Source organism: Pungitius pungitius, chromosome 14, assembly GCF_949316345.1.
Source record: "Pungitius pungitius chromosome 14, fPunPun2.1, whole genome shotgun sequence".
Taxonomy (NCBI): domain Eukaryota; kingdom Metazoa; phylum Chordata; class Actinopteri; order Perciformes; family Gasterosteidae; genus Pungitius; species Pungitius pungitius.
Window position 1 is genome coordinate 12223621 of NC_084913.1, and position 15426 is coordinate 12239046.

The 15426-nt window shown below is 40.8% G+C and overlaps 1 protein-coding gene across 1 annotated transcript; it reads left to right on the forward strand.

The window, feature by feature from the left end:
* Positions 1 to 11860: 11860 nt before the first annotated feature.
* Positions 11861 to 13647, forward strand: nkx2.9 (NK2 transcription factor related, locus 9 (Drosophila)). The gene is made up of 2 exons (XM_037487366.2): positions 11861 to 12427; positions 12737 to 13647. Exons 1-2 carry the CDS (start codon positions 12268 to 12270, stop codon positions 13303 to 13305), a joined length of 729 nt encoding a protein of 242 aa, XP_037343263.2. The 5' UTR covers positions 11861 to 12267; the 3' UTR covers positions 13306 to 13647.
* Positions 13648 to 15426: the final 1779 nt, after the last annotated feature.

Consider the following 15426-nt stretch of genomic DNA (forward strand, 5'->3'; position numbering starts at 1 on the left):
CAAGAGGGACAAAACGCGCGATCTGTTTATTCACGGCGCTGTAGACAGGCTTACATTTCAATCTGTGGAAATTAGGAGGCAGGACTTCCAGCGCTCCTCGTCCGCTGATTGGCTCACTCTTCCGATGGACTTTCACATTTTTCCCAAACTGCGTTGTTATTGGTCCAAAAGTTTGAAATGACAAGTCCGATGAGCCCCCCCCTCCCTCTGTCCTCCTATTCGTCCTGCACCCATTAGAAGGGAAAACTGGGGACATACCACCATGAATGCGTTTATTATTGAAACAGATATGGTAAGTAAAAAAATATCGAGATTTTGGATGAGATCTTTTTAAAAAGTTAAAGCGCTAAATAAAACGTGTCAAAGCTCCAGTGGGGGAAGATCACAAGGAAACATCAGAAGAAACATATTTTGTTAATGAATGCTCTACACATTTTTTTTTAATACCAAAATATATATTTTTATGGCGGGAATTAAACGTTTCCTAACCATTAAAAAATGCTCCAAGCTCTATAACAAAAACCAAAAGGTGCCACACCTGAGCCTGGGTGGCTTTTAGGCTCCTCTACACCGCCACCCTTTACATTGATTCATTTAGTAAATTGGAGGAAATGAATATTTGGTTTTGAATGAATTACGTGATGTTTTCAAATTGTATCTCGGTGTCTTCGGTGATTATCACACTTTTCCTTAGTTTGTTGCCCTATTTCTTTCTCTCTGACTGCGACACTTTGTAAAACACGCCGAAAACCCGACAGAAAACGAGGCGGTCAAAATGTTTAACCTTTCAAATAACCCCAGGTCATGCATTTTGAAAATACATGGCAGATGTTAGTTTAATATCTTGGGTCAGGTTTGAAGTAAATATTGAACAACGCTCACGAGTTTTCCTATTTTCTAAACGTCTAGTTCATCAGGATTAAGTTTTCGCAGAGAACAGGCCAAATGTCGCAATTCTTTGCCCTTCTTTTAAATCAAATTACGCTCTGCAGGCACAAGGCTCGTGTGTGATAAAGAAATCGCCTTAATTCTTTCCCAACCTATAGCTAATTATCCTTCAGGTTAAAAGTGTGCAGACCAATATCATTTTGTTCTACCTTTACTCTGCCTACATGCTGTTTTTGTACAGAACCCCCACTTGCGAGCAATAACAAAAAGATTTGTTGCTTCCCGACACAAGAAACAAACGCGCGCCATAATTTTGCGCCTTCACTCCCCCCCCACCCAACATTTTGGACACATGCTTTGGGTTTTTGTCGTGTCATATTTTAAAAAGGCCGCGGTGCATGACTGACCTTCATCTCTGTGCAAGCTAAGGGGATCAACGTGCATGGAAACATCAAACGGGCGCTCCTGTGTAGCCGTGCAATTAGGAATATTGTTACACGCCGAAGCGGCCGTGAGGGCCCGACGTGCACGCAGCGTGCTCCTGTGTTTGTTTCTGCTCTGTGGCGTGGATGCAGCGGGGTTTAACCTACCCGCGTTTTGCACCTTTTCTGGATGTCGTACAACTCCTGAAAGTGGTCAGATTACAACGCGCGCCTTTTAACACAAAACAAATTAGCAGCCCGGTCTTCATAAGAGGCGTTTTTCCTGGAAGTGGTTGTATTTATACGCCGCTGTATTTTAGTCAACAACAAAAAAAATCGGCTGAGGTTCTCGGGTCTTATTTATCGCCGCTTCCGCCCCCACCTGCCCACCAGGCTCCGCTCCCAGGCCACTAATGCGTCAAGGATAATGTTTACCGTGGGGGGAACGTGCTGGACTTGTTTCCAGTGAGGTTCCTCTGCGCGCTGAAATAACAAAAGGTCATTGGTGAAAGATCAAAGGTCTCAGCAAACTGCTCCATCTTCAGCTGATTTTTTTTTTTTTGACTGAACGGACACCTGAGCTATTATACATGAGAGTCCACATGAGGACGCTGCGGCCACATAGCCGACTCCCACACGTCTTCATCTTTGACATCGCACCTTGGAAATTCAGTTGACATAAAAGTAATTGAAATTATTGAACAAAAGTTTGACAAATGATGTGATTATTGCACTCGAACGAATCGTTGCAGAGCGATCATTATTATTATATTATAGGCCATTATATTATTATTGTTATTATGCGTTAGAGTTGAGGGCATTGCCAGAGTTTGTTTATAATGATATCCAGACTCTGCATGGCTGTCACACTGTGCAACTCACAAGCCCAAACCCGTCCATGTCGAATTGAATTGTTCAAACTGCCTGTGAAGGCAGCGCATACCTTGTCAAACAAATTGTGTAACGATGGACTCGATGCTTATAGCTCTCTGCAGGAGACAAACGCGGAGATTTATTCCTCCGCTCATACTGTTTCTGTGGATTTGGCTGCAGATTTATCCTTCTGGAATATGCTGCTTGAGGCCTTTACTTACTAATAATCACATTTGGTGCATATGTTAGCTTACAATTGCTACAAATGTGATTAGTTGTATTCCATAAAGGCACGGTAATTGAGTGCAAACAATAATCTAGCTACATTTTATTTTTAGCTAAAGGATGTTTGAATCATTGAACTACTGCAATTATCCACTGGAGCGTTTTGGGTTTGTGTCCTTAGCATCTTAGCAATGGAGATCTTGACGCAGTGAGTTTCATTGGGCCTCCATCATCTTTATTTTAATACTTGATAGACAGTTTGTGAATGATGTAATATCCTCTCACGTGAGTTTGTTTTTTTTCTGCAAAAATGTATATTTAATCTCTATATTTAATGTATATTTAAAGTAGAATTTCCGATTCTATTCCGAAAACATGAAAATTAACTATTAATTTAACTATTATAGATATTATAGATTCAGATTAAACGCACCTCACCGCACAGATAAAAGGATAAAACTGAGAAAAGGAAGATGTGAAGTGTAGATGTAGAAAATAAGCATTGAACAGGGTCAATATGTATATCTGGATAATTGTTTTAATTATTCTAAATAATGAATCTTGGGGGTTTTATTTTGTTTACAGAACATTTCTTATTCTATTTATCTTTTGTGGAATGTATTCCACAAACAGCTGTTTTCTCACTTCTTCACCTCGTACCTGTTTGTATCACAGCTTTCTTTCATGGGAAAGTGTTTGCTTTGCTCATGATTGATTTCATGCGCAAGAGAAGGTCTTTATTGACTCAAGATGACGGACGAAGCGCGTTGGCTGAAGCGATTTTGCTGCTTGTGTCCTTTTTCTTTCTTTACATTCCTGTCTTTAAGGTGCTGCTGGTCCCAAACGCTGAAAAGAATCGAGAAGATGCCCACCAGTAGGATGAATCCATCGTGACATAAATAATGAGTAAAGGCTCTTCTAATTGTGCTCAACTGTGAGCGGATGTCATAGTTCATCTCAAATGAAGCGATCTCAAAGATGACACGTTATAGACACCAAGGATGGTGGCGCTCGTGCTGCGTTGCCCACATCCACATTTCTAAATACTACATTGACTTCAGTGTAAAAGATGTGACCCGAGGAGAGAAGAGTACACTCCCAAAACGAAAAAATCAACATACATTGTGGTTATGGTGAAACGTTCTCTCACACCTCAACTATTTATTTCATGTGAGAACAAACGTCACTGCTTTTTTTGTCTTGAATTTGCATATTTTCCAACAAGTAAGGACTCGAGGAACGTTTTGTTTGTTACGTTTATAACGAGTGATGCAGTGCGGCTTTAGATGTGTACAAAAATACCTTTAATGAGGCTCAAAGCTGTTTCCATCGAGTAGAATTAGAAACTGAAAAGAGGATTTCGTTCAATTCTGAACGAATACATCTAAAACGTCAAGCGGGTCAGTAGAGATTGTATCTTGCAATGTTCTGGTAAATAAAAAACAGTCTAAAAAACAAACGTAAGCGGATCGTTGGATCTTGGATCGAAAATACATTTCTTTTCACTTCATGAAAATGAATCCTAACAAGATGTATTCTTCATCTATCTGTGGAGCGGATTATTGCATCGCTGCAAATAACTCAATACGATGCAAATAAGCAGCTTTCTCATGTTGAAACCTAAAGTAATCTCAGTCAGAATTCAAAACCTAAAGCTGTTTCCATTCGGCACCTGTCAAATGTATTAATTTCTCTGAATAATTATGATTATTTGATGATGTGGAAGGGAGGAGGGGGGTCTATGTCTCAACTTCCTCCATCCGCAATCGACCATCTAAGTGTTTCAGCAAACCGTTAAACGCTCTGATCAGATGCAGCTCACAAGTATTCCTTCATTAGTTTGTAATAAGTAATAGGAAGTAAACATCTCGTCTTTGACTTTGAATCTCTCAATCAATTATATATTATCTTTATTCATCACGTCTGCGGGGAGTTGAATTATGGCAATCTAAGGCATAACCTTAACGATTAATTGATCATCAAACCTACATTAAGATCAAAAACATGATGAATAGCAATTACTCCTGAGCTGATACGATTTTGTTTTTTTCAAACACATAATGGTTAGTCATTTGGGATTTTCAAGGAAAACAAGTTTCTCGGCTGTCATTTAATAATAATGACAATAAGTTTACGATTTAGAAAAGAGCCTCTAACAAGTTAAATAAAGCCATAGCTTGAAAAGAAAGCTCAGTATTTCGAGTTATGTCATTTCAATTATCTGTATTTAATTGTGTCAGTCTCATCCCTATTATAAATAATATATTGAAAATTACACTATTACTATTATCATATTATACAGCGATGAGAACTGAGAAAAATAAATGACTGGGTGGCATCATGCAGGATCATGTCAAGTCATTCTTCTTTGTGGTTTAAAACAATTGAACACGTTGTTTTAGGATCGACCTTCATATTTGATACATGCGCCCTCACAGCAGTTCAGGTGATCGCTGAAGGAAAGCTACTAAGTGTCCGCAAACTGACATCTGCAATAAGACACACGCGTTCTCGCGCGCGCGCGTGTGTGTGTGTGTGTGTGTGTGTGTGTGTGTGTGTGTGCGCATGCTCTGCTTTCAAGGCCCAGCAGTTTGTCACCCAATAGCACCACTAATCTGATTTATGAAGGCGCATATATAAGTGGCCTCTTGCTGGTTGATGCAAATAATATAAGACCACGTGACTTTTTTTTAAGACTTCGCCATCACTCGAGCGCCTTTAAAATAACCTGCATTGATGACTCTAACCTTTGCAGCCCAAAACCACGGTGACACCATTAAAATCTCGCTGCAGGTTAGCACTTCTCCCGGTAACTTTAGTGCGGCCTTAATGAGGACGAACGCGGGTTAACGACTATGTAGTCGTGTTTCAGAGGCCAGGTCCGGGTTTCAGCGCAGACGGACAAAAAGAAACAATATTTATGACACTTTTAAGCATACATCACCTTGACATCTGTTCGTATGGCAGCTGGCATCCATTAGTATTAGATATTTCATTCCGCCCTAATTTGGAGCGCTCTTTGTCCCGAACCATGGACACTGGGGAAAATATGAGTATTGTACCTTTAGTGCGCTTTTACGCGGCGTTTCCTTTATGCAAAAAAATCAGCAAATGGGGTGTTGATGCAGGCCACCACTGCGTTATGTGGCAAACCTGAGGAAGGGTTGAGTCATACCTGGATTGGATTTATATTAAATTTCCTCATCCATTAAGATGACAGCGTCAGCGCAGAAACATTCCTGCAATTAGTCCGGTACACAAGCATATGATTTTTTACACAATGTTATTAGATTGCTAACGGAGAGTTCAATACAAACAAAGAGTATAATGTCAGTGATATCTGTGTCCACTGATATAGTTTTGGTTTTAATAAGACGACAGTCAGGACAAATGAATGAATACAACTTACAAATTGAATGAGAGAAAAGAGCCTTCATCGCTTCTTTTCCTATTTCTGTTAAAAATAATAAAGCAGAATTCGCGGGATTGAAGCAGCACTGAGGCCTGGTGCAGCGTGGTGACACTCCCATCACGGAAAGTAAGAGAGGTGTTCGCGTTTTAAGGTTTTGATAAGAGCTTTAGTGGAACATGACACAGTACATTGCCGGGCGGATAACAAATAGATGAGTTGATTTCCCTGAAATAAACCCAGGAGGAACATTCAGTACATGTTGATCAACAGACGCCACTGAAATCCCACTTTTAATCAAGTAGAAATGTTAAAGGTTTCTCCTTGCTTTGTGTGAAGTCTCTGCAAGTCCTCAATAGTCGGGGGGTCAATGATTTCCTGCGACCGGACGGCACGTTCAGTCGGAAGTACAGTGGCGTCCTCTGGTGGACATTTAGGGATCATACACTCAATTCAAGCCCTTCTTAGATGTGACAAGTTTAAATGGTGTTTGCTTTATGTGAATATATGTATTAAAGGGTAAACATATATGTAATCAGTAGCAGCAACATACAATGGTTTTAAAAGTTTCACTCGTGAGATTTATTTGTGTTGAAACGTGTATGTGTCAACTCGAATAAACTAATTACACGAGGACTACCGTTTGTGCATGTGCCACATTTTGCGCTTTTAGCGTCGTTTTGCCTTTTGTTCTGACTGAAACTGGCTGCAACGTCATCATCATCTCTGGGACGGGTGGAAATCCGTTATTTGGTAAGTGTTGTTGGTAATGTTTTTTGTTGTAGTGTATAATGTAACTCTCTGTTAAATAACGCTTGCACACAACTTGTGAAACGTTCTTAATAAGTGAAACCAGGGAAATTCTGCTCTATTTGACTGATGTCCTATTTGGCAGCATTCAAGCTAACGTTAGTTAGCTGAGCATGGGTTAGCGAGGGGGGTCAATCCCTGCCGATATCGACAGGGTAGCTTTAGCTAACGCTGGCTAACGATGACTATCGTTAGCTAACACTAGCTAATGTTAACTAAGGTTAACTAACACTGGCTAACTAGCGTTAACTAGCGTTAGCTACGGTTGCAGACCAGAGAGCAGTTCAAGCAAACATTTGGAGTATTCCAGCATTTCACTTCTCTAACACATTTATCTCCTCTTTTATAGTTTTCTCAGCATCACCAAGGCTCTTGAGGCAACCTCTTAATGATAGTAAGTAAAAGGCTCAATGGTTACACAATCTTATGTTTTTCACTGTCATTTGTTTAGTGAGATGTGTGCTAATTATCCTTATTCTTCTTCATAGTATTGTGGAAGTGTACGGAATGCGGTTTGGATCCGGATTCGAGGTTGATATTCATTTACATTGTCAATAATTGAAACACTCAATGCACTGTACAATGTATTTGTTGTATTGGATGTTCAGTTCTGACTTCTGTGAGCATTTGCAATAAATACGCCTGAACTATGTTATGTTTCATGTGTCTTAACAAGGGGTTAAATAAAAACTGTTTGTAATAAAAATTATGATTTAGAAGCATTTGATCAAAATGAGTTGGACTAATTTAATTTAATCCTATTTTATGGATGTTCTTGAATTAAGCTATGTCTACACATATGCATTGGATGGAAATCCTGCACACAAATTAATGGAGTTCTTCTAATGACTTATTTTTTTGAGTGTACGGCCAGTCACTTTTCACTGGAGTATTCATCATTTCTTCAAAAAAGAACACCTGTCTTTACCGGTATGAATCTTAACTTGAAGTATTTATCCTTTTCTTAAGTACAGGTACAAAACTATTAGATTCGGTCATATTAGTATACTATAAATGACGATTTAACAAGCAGCATCTTACTTTATTGTGTTGGATATTGGAGTTTTATTTTTTACTTTAACTACACCTGTTAGGCCCATTGAAATGCATCAACCCAAATAAAAGGTCTGCCAATGTCACATCGAATATATTTTTCCAACATAGAGGCCTTGATAGCCTTTGGTCGTCGATGTCTGGACGGTAAACAAGAATTTCCCCATTTGTTGAAGCATTGAACACTGACTGCAGAAGCTATGAGGGACCCTGTTTCCTCCTGTAGGATCATCAGCCTCATATTCTCTGCTCTTCCCTTAGTGATGCAGCAAGCCGCCCGAGGATGGAGAGCAGCACACACATCTCCAACGACTCTCAAACCTCTGAGGATCTATTTGCCAACAGAGATGAATGCAGCAATCCCTGGGTGTGGATGGTCCCAGTCGGCCCATCGGTGTGACTCTGTGTCCTCTAGAGGGCAACCAAGTGTCACACAAGTCCAACAAGTCAGAAGAAACACGGTCTGAAGTCTGGTGTTGGCCATCAGAAGTTTCATGTTTGGTGTTCAGGGAGTCAGACACAAACAGATGTTTTACATTTCTGGATAGGTGCTATATTGGATGCATCTGTTGTTTCCATGGTGAATCTGGGAGACATGAAGTAACAGCTACTTTTTCCTTAATGCCCTCGTATTTGAACAAATATATCTGATTCATCCTCTTGATCAAATGTCTGCAGATGGAATGTGACAGATTATTATTGAAGCCGTTTTGCTAACAACAACAACAACCTGTATAAATTGATTTCAACACTGATCATCATCTCGGGGCTGCCGATCTTCTAACGGAGCATGTAAGTGATCAGAAATGTATTTACATCAAAGCGTTGTAGAGACTTCTTGTTCACTGACCCCCTGATGCAGTAGTTGTTTGAAACAATCCAGAACTTTGTTTCATGGCCATCATACAAGACTGAGACAATGGCTCATAGGTAAGATGCATTTCATTCAGTTACATGTTTTTTGTGTTTTTCTGAAAAAGAGTCTTAATGGACAGATGTTGTAAATGAGCGTTTTGCTACAAATACTAACCACCGTGCATGTAGTTGTTGTGCATAATTTATTTTACAATTCTAATGCCGCTGGGATGTCCATATCCAAATAAAGTTTAAAAATTAAAAAATAAATATATATTTAATCACACACATCATGTCACTAATTGGAGACATGTTTGATCACTGTTTACTTTATTATTTGGCGATTATGTAAAAATAACTGTTGCAAACTTAGAGTAAACCAGTTGGGTTATTGTATCTCATTTCTTGCTTTATTCCTAGAACAAGTGGAATATAATTGATTTTCTTAAACTGGTCTGAAATACAATTCCTAAAATTCCCAAATATCAAACTAAATTTGACAAAGGACATAATTGTCTTTTCTATTTGTGTGACGTATTGTTTCAAGTGCCATTCCTCTTAACGTCTACTCTTCTCTTGATGTCCCACTTTTTCCTGTTTTGTAGCTCCTTCGTTGACAATCTCGTTGGTACACACTAAGTTTTGTGTCTTAAAGCACCGGATGAACAAACCTGACTTTTTTTTTGGACACACTTTGCCTAAGCAGCACACACAGCTGCTACATGATCAAGCAGCCTCACGAGACCCCAGTTTACAGAGAGATAAAGATGTGGCTGCCAAGTAATTATCCCCCTGTTGCCCCTCTCCAAAATGCTAATGGTATTTACAAGACCGGGAGACGGAGAGGACACCAGCGGCAGGTGCAGCTGCTGGAGCATCATGCTACACAGAGCTTATACATGACTGCTCTGAGGAGTAAACAGAGGGGTCATTGTGAGTGTTTATGTGATGGATAACCATGCTGAGATCAGATAAAGTCCCGGGCTTTAGGCTTTCATTTGATCCTTTAACATGGTGTTTAGAGCTGGATAACAACATGCAAATAGAGGACACTCTGGGGCCGTTGTGCATGTTTGGTTAAAGGACACTGACTTAGATGATCGGTAATATTTGATTTAAGCTACACAGATTGGTTAAATGTTGTTGACCTTTTAGGTAAAGGATTATTTTTATACTTTATTTTAGATTTGTGGGATTGTCTTTTATGCTGTTTTCCTGCACCACAAAGGACACAAAGTATATTATTTTTATAAATCTTCAAAAGGAATTCAAATCCAAAGCAATAAAAGTGTGCTGAGCTTCTCTCGTTTTGATCTGACCAAATCTACCAGAACGTGAACAGTTTTCAGTCAACATCTAGATATTTTATTATGAATAAACAGCTTAGAAATAACACGATTGTGAGTCCCTGTTTGGAGAAATAGAACAATTATGATGTTACAGATTTCTACAATCACACACACTTTCAGACATAACAACATTTAGAGACTACAAATGCAAATATTCTTAGTTTTTAAAGTTAAACTTCTTGTGCTCCTCTTCCCAAAGTGAGCCGTGGATTTCAAAAGTACACGTTTTGAAATCAAATTTAAGATCCAACTGAATTAAGAACATTTTTCAATGAAGGGAGATTGAATCTCTGGCTGCATTTATTATTTTAAGAAACTAAATCAGTGTTGAATTACTAGTTCGTCCGTCTGCAGAAAATTCATTGAAAGTCCCATACTCTAAAAGTCCAGTTCTGATGCTTAATCCAGAACCATGTGACCAAAAATCTCCATTTGGCTGAGAAGGGGATTGGGAATGGAGAGAGTCAATATTTGGCAGTGGAGAGCTCTTGGGAGCAGCAGAGGACCCTCTCTGCTTGAAGCCTGTTGGTGTTAAATAGATGAAGTGGCTGCTGGGTCATTGTGGACAGAGAAATGCCCGCTCTTTGGACATGACTTGTCTTTGCCTCTGCGTGTTTTCGCTCTCCAATCGAGTGCCTTCTGTAAACTGTCCACTCCAGAGGCAAAGCGGCGCTACTGTAATCCGCTGGTGTTTGTCAACCGCTGGGAGGTTGGTGCAAACAGACGTGAAGTGTCCTTGAAATCCCATTTCATCTTAAAGGCTGCTTTACATGGGTTTGTTTTTGCAACCTGTGCGTAAAATATGTAGATAAATGTACAGGTCACTGACTTTGTCCAACTGTAAAATCTAACAGGAATCTAATAGGCCCGGAATCAAAGATGCACTATTGCTTCTTACTATAGACTTGGCAGCAGTGGACGCAGAGCAGTAGATAGTATCCCAGATCCCATTCAGCTCCATTCAAAACCATGACAACACGGAACAAGCTCGGATTTATCCTGCAAAGTTAAAGGACATTGTGCCGGGGCGTCAATCAGCCATTATTGCGGGACTGAACAAATGCAAAATCTTGACTGGAACAAATGCTTCCAACGGGTCTCGGACGCGGGGCAACATTTTCCCCCCTTTGTTCCCCTCCTCTGGTTGGCATGTATTTGTGTTCCCTGTCGTCCGACCACCCAGGACGACTGGGGAGGCCTTGTCCACCGCCGCGAGTCTCCTCCTCGGCCTTGTGCGCCTCGCTGAAGTGCTTGAGGGCCGATATCAATATCAAATACCGGGCTGGAGAGGCCCCCCACATAATGCTGGATCCACGTTTTGCATTTAATGCGTTTTATATTTGTGGAGCGACAAAAGGAGCCGAGATATCAGCCCGTCTGCGTCCCGCTGGGCGGAGAACGATCGCCAATATGACAATTTCGCATTCTGAAGCCGTCCAACGCACGAGGAGGCACATATATTCATTCCTTCTGCGCGTGAAGCCTGAGGAATCACCAACCATTTAACGTCATTACCCATCAATACAGTTTCACTGTGTTTGGAGGTTTGTCTGTAACACTTTAAAAAACTTTCGCACTTTACTTGTGCTGTAAACTTCCCCCATGAACCCGTACTTTGTGTCATCACAACTGTGGTTAACTATCACATATTATATCGTATTGTTTGTAAAGAGGCCTTCACTTATACAGAAGTTGGTTGTAGCCGTTGACAGCCACACACGTTTAAGCATAAATCATCCACAGAAATCCGAAGAAAGGCATTTCCCGTTGAGCATCCCGTATATCTCCGCCATCCATAAACGTCAGACCGTCTCACGGCAGCAATTAATACGCCTCTAATGGAGGTATTAGTTAAACCAACTCGCGGGCATCTCGCTAATTGCTCACTTTGTATGCAAATGCTGGACACGTTGTTTGGGCGAGAACAAGGGGGGAGGAGGGGAGGGGGGGGGGGGGGTTGATGATGGGACGGGCTCTGTTGTCAGTTGCCACCCAAGACGTGATTCAGCTCCAACAATTCCCATTATCTGTTTCCCAGTTTGACGATACGGGACGAATCTGTAATGATGACGAGTGTTTCCTTCGATCATTGTTGACGTTTTTTTTCTTCTTCTTCTTCGGCACCTACCATCATTGGGTGACAACACCCCGGCCATTCAGGTACTCATCGGTGGGAGGGGTCTTTATAAACGACAGCCTTGTGTTTGCAGCTTATGGAGTGCTGTTTGTGTAAACACTGAGCCCAGTGCACACATTGGTTTCCGAGTCGGTGTTTGGACTGCGCGTAAAGTGAAGAGGATCCGTTGCTTTTTTCTCCTCCTCCTTGGATAAATCTATCCTAATTCTAACGCAAAACAAACCTAGGACTGCACACTCGGACGCGATGGCCACCCCGACCAAGTTCAGTTTTTCCGTCAGGAGCATCCTGGATTTGCCAGAGCGGGATGCGGAGGCAGCGTCGCGGTCCTCCCCGCGTTACTCCACCTGCTCCTCCAGCTCGCCATACAACTCCTGGATGGACTGCGACCGGAGTCCTTGCATATGTGAGTGCATGCATATCAGGCGTCTAATCCTTACCTAAAAAATATATATTTCTTTAGTTTTTTAAGATTGCAGCTTATTTAAAAAAATTGACCATTAATATATGAATAGACTATTAAGGCTTTGCAATCTTTTCAATGTGTGTTGTTTAAATTTAAAAGCAGAAAGATGGATTTATGGGGGTGTATTTATTTTTATGTATACATTTATTTTGCAGGGACAATGCACACTAATCAACAGTTGTTACTTACTAGATTTAGAGGTTTATTAAAACGAGAATTTGGTCTAACCAGCTTTATTTTCCCCTGCAGCTTCTGACGAAGGTAGCCTCGATGCCTCCCCCGACTCCACCAAGCCGGATGATTCGTCTCTGGACTCAGAGCCCGACAAGAGCAAGAAGAGTAAGAAGCGTCGGGTTCTGTTCTCCAAGACCCAGACCCTGGAGCTGGAGAGGCGCTTCCGCCAGCAGCGCTACCTGTCCGGCCCGGAGAGGGAGCAGCTGGCCCGGATCCTGAGTTTGACCCCGACCCAGGTTAAGATCTGGTTTCAGAACCACCGCTACAAGATGAAGAGAGGCCGGGCAGAGGGGTTGCTGCACGACTTGGAGATACCGCAGCCTCCGGTGCTGCGCCGGGTCGTTGTTCCGATCTTAGTCCGGGATGGTAAACCTTTTCACACCTGCTTACTTGACACGGAGAAAGCGGGCTGCTTGCCTTCCTCTCAAGCGATCCACTTCCCCTTAGCCTACCCGTCTCTTCAGCACCCGTCCGCCGTAGCTCTTCCTCCAAGGTACCACCAGCACTTTCCCACCGCGGCGGCCTCCAGATACGCTTGGAGAGACTTTTGGAGCGACTCGGTCCACTTTAGTTCTTTCAAATGAACTCATTTCAATGCACAAACTCATTTAGAATTGCATCAAATGTTTTCTGAATGTTTTTGCCAATTTTCGAGCAACTTACATTTTTTAGTTTTCACTGTAAAACGATGGATATTTTGCACATTTTATTTTGATAATTTACTATTTTTACAAATGCTGGTAATATTTTCTCAAATTCGGGCTTATTGGTGTAGCCTGTAGGTTTTTAATTATACCATGTGATGAAGTATTTGTAATAGAAATTGTTACACAATAATTGTATACGTGATGTATAGGCTTTAGGCCTATAAGAAGCCACAATTAGCCTGAATGTTTGAAGGAAAAATGATGTTATTTGTTGTCTGTGAGGAAGCTTTGTTTAAAGGTTTTAACTGTTAAAACTTTCTTTTTGTAAACGAAATTATTAATAAAAAGTTTCTCATATTTTGAATGATACTTTTAACTTGGTAATGTGCTTATTTTTAAGTGTAGCCCCTCAACGACTGTTACGTCTGCATCAATTCCTGAAAGCAAACAAAGACATATATATATATCATTCTAATTCTTCTCCTTTAAGTTACGTTCATATATTTTTACTTCTTTTAACACACTCAACAAAGGTTCTACATCTGGGATTTTCCGGTCCATAACATATTTTGATTGTTGAATGTAAAATATGTAGGAGGTCATGACAGGAGCTTGGAGGCCTTTCTAATGTTAAAAAACTAATTATGCACCCAAAAGCTGAGCAAACATCACTTCTAAAAAGGACTGGGTTTGATTAAGCATAAGAATGCCCAGTAAACATTACAGCCTCTTTCACTACAGCACCCTGTTGTTGTCTGGGCCGCTTTTCACTTTATACAATTAACTTTTGTTATTCTAAAGCTAGTGGGATGAATACAGCGGTTACACTCGGCCTTTGGTTTGTGTACTGTAGGTTTGAAGAGAATACGATATTTTTAGGGGGCAAAACAGGCTCATTAAATTAGTATGATCGACACAGTGTCTTGCAAGATGCATTTTATTTTATAATGAGTTTTGATTTGAAAAAGTTTCTTTGAAACATACAGTATTTGTGCTGATAAATGTCCCCAACAGCCAAGTGTGCACAGATTTAGAGAAAAGCTCACTGCCTACTCTCAAACTAAAAAAATACAGTGTTTCTTTATGAAAAATATTCCTCAGTGTTTAAAAAGGTGTCAGTATTTCATCAGGGACGAGGGGGGTCTTCTGCTTTCACGCCCCCTATAATGTTGTTTGCTCGCCCTGTGACCCTGCAGCCCATCGTCACTGTCACCTGGTCCTTTGTCGTCCTCACTGAGGCCACCTTGTATCACATATGGAGGGGACTGGCCGAACCCCTCAGCCCGCTGCATCTCCCCTTAAACACTCTTTTTGTCTGCGTGTCTCCCCGTGAATGGACCATTGTCCCTCATCCAAAAGGGACCGAGACAAAATCTTTAGTGTTTCAATTCCCGTGATGTTTAATCAGTCCCTGCGACAAATTTATGAGGTTTAACTGCACAATGGTGTTTTAGAGCATCTTGGGGTTTAAGGGTGACAAAGACAGGCTTTTAGAGGTTGCCATTGGTTTTTTAAGTTGGTCAGAGGAATTGTCTGCAAAGGATGGGTTTGCATTAGCCAGGCCATCCTATAGTTTCACCCACTGGACGGCCCCGGGGCCCCTTTTAGGAAAGTTATAAGATTCACATAAACGAGGCCACAGGAGACGTTTTGTTAAGTTGTTGTATAACATGTAATGCCTATTAGGTCCTAATGGCCCTCATGTCCAAAGAGTTGTTTGCTTAAACGATGAAAAAGATCATTCATCGTCAAGCTTTTTGATGTTATGTACATATACGTTATGAATGTCTGAAAACATCCAGTATAAGATACAACATTTACAAAATATAACAGTTTACTGCTTGTCTCATTCACAATTTTGTCCACTGGTGATTTTGTTTAATGTGCAACAATTGTTTTAGTTAATTTAGCTTTCAATTATTATTTATATTATATTTCCAGCATTCAACTGCTAGAGCTTTTTGGTTGTTTGGTAATATAGTACAACACTTCGGACTAAACGGTAATTGCATTAACTTGTGTAGGTTCCAGTGGGTAAGCGCTGAAGTCTAAAATGCT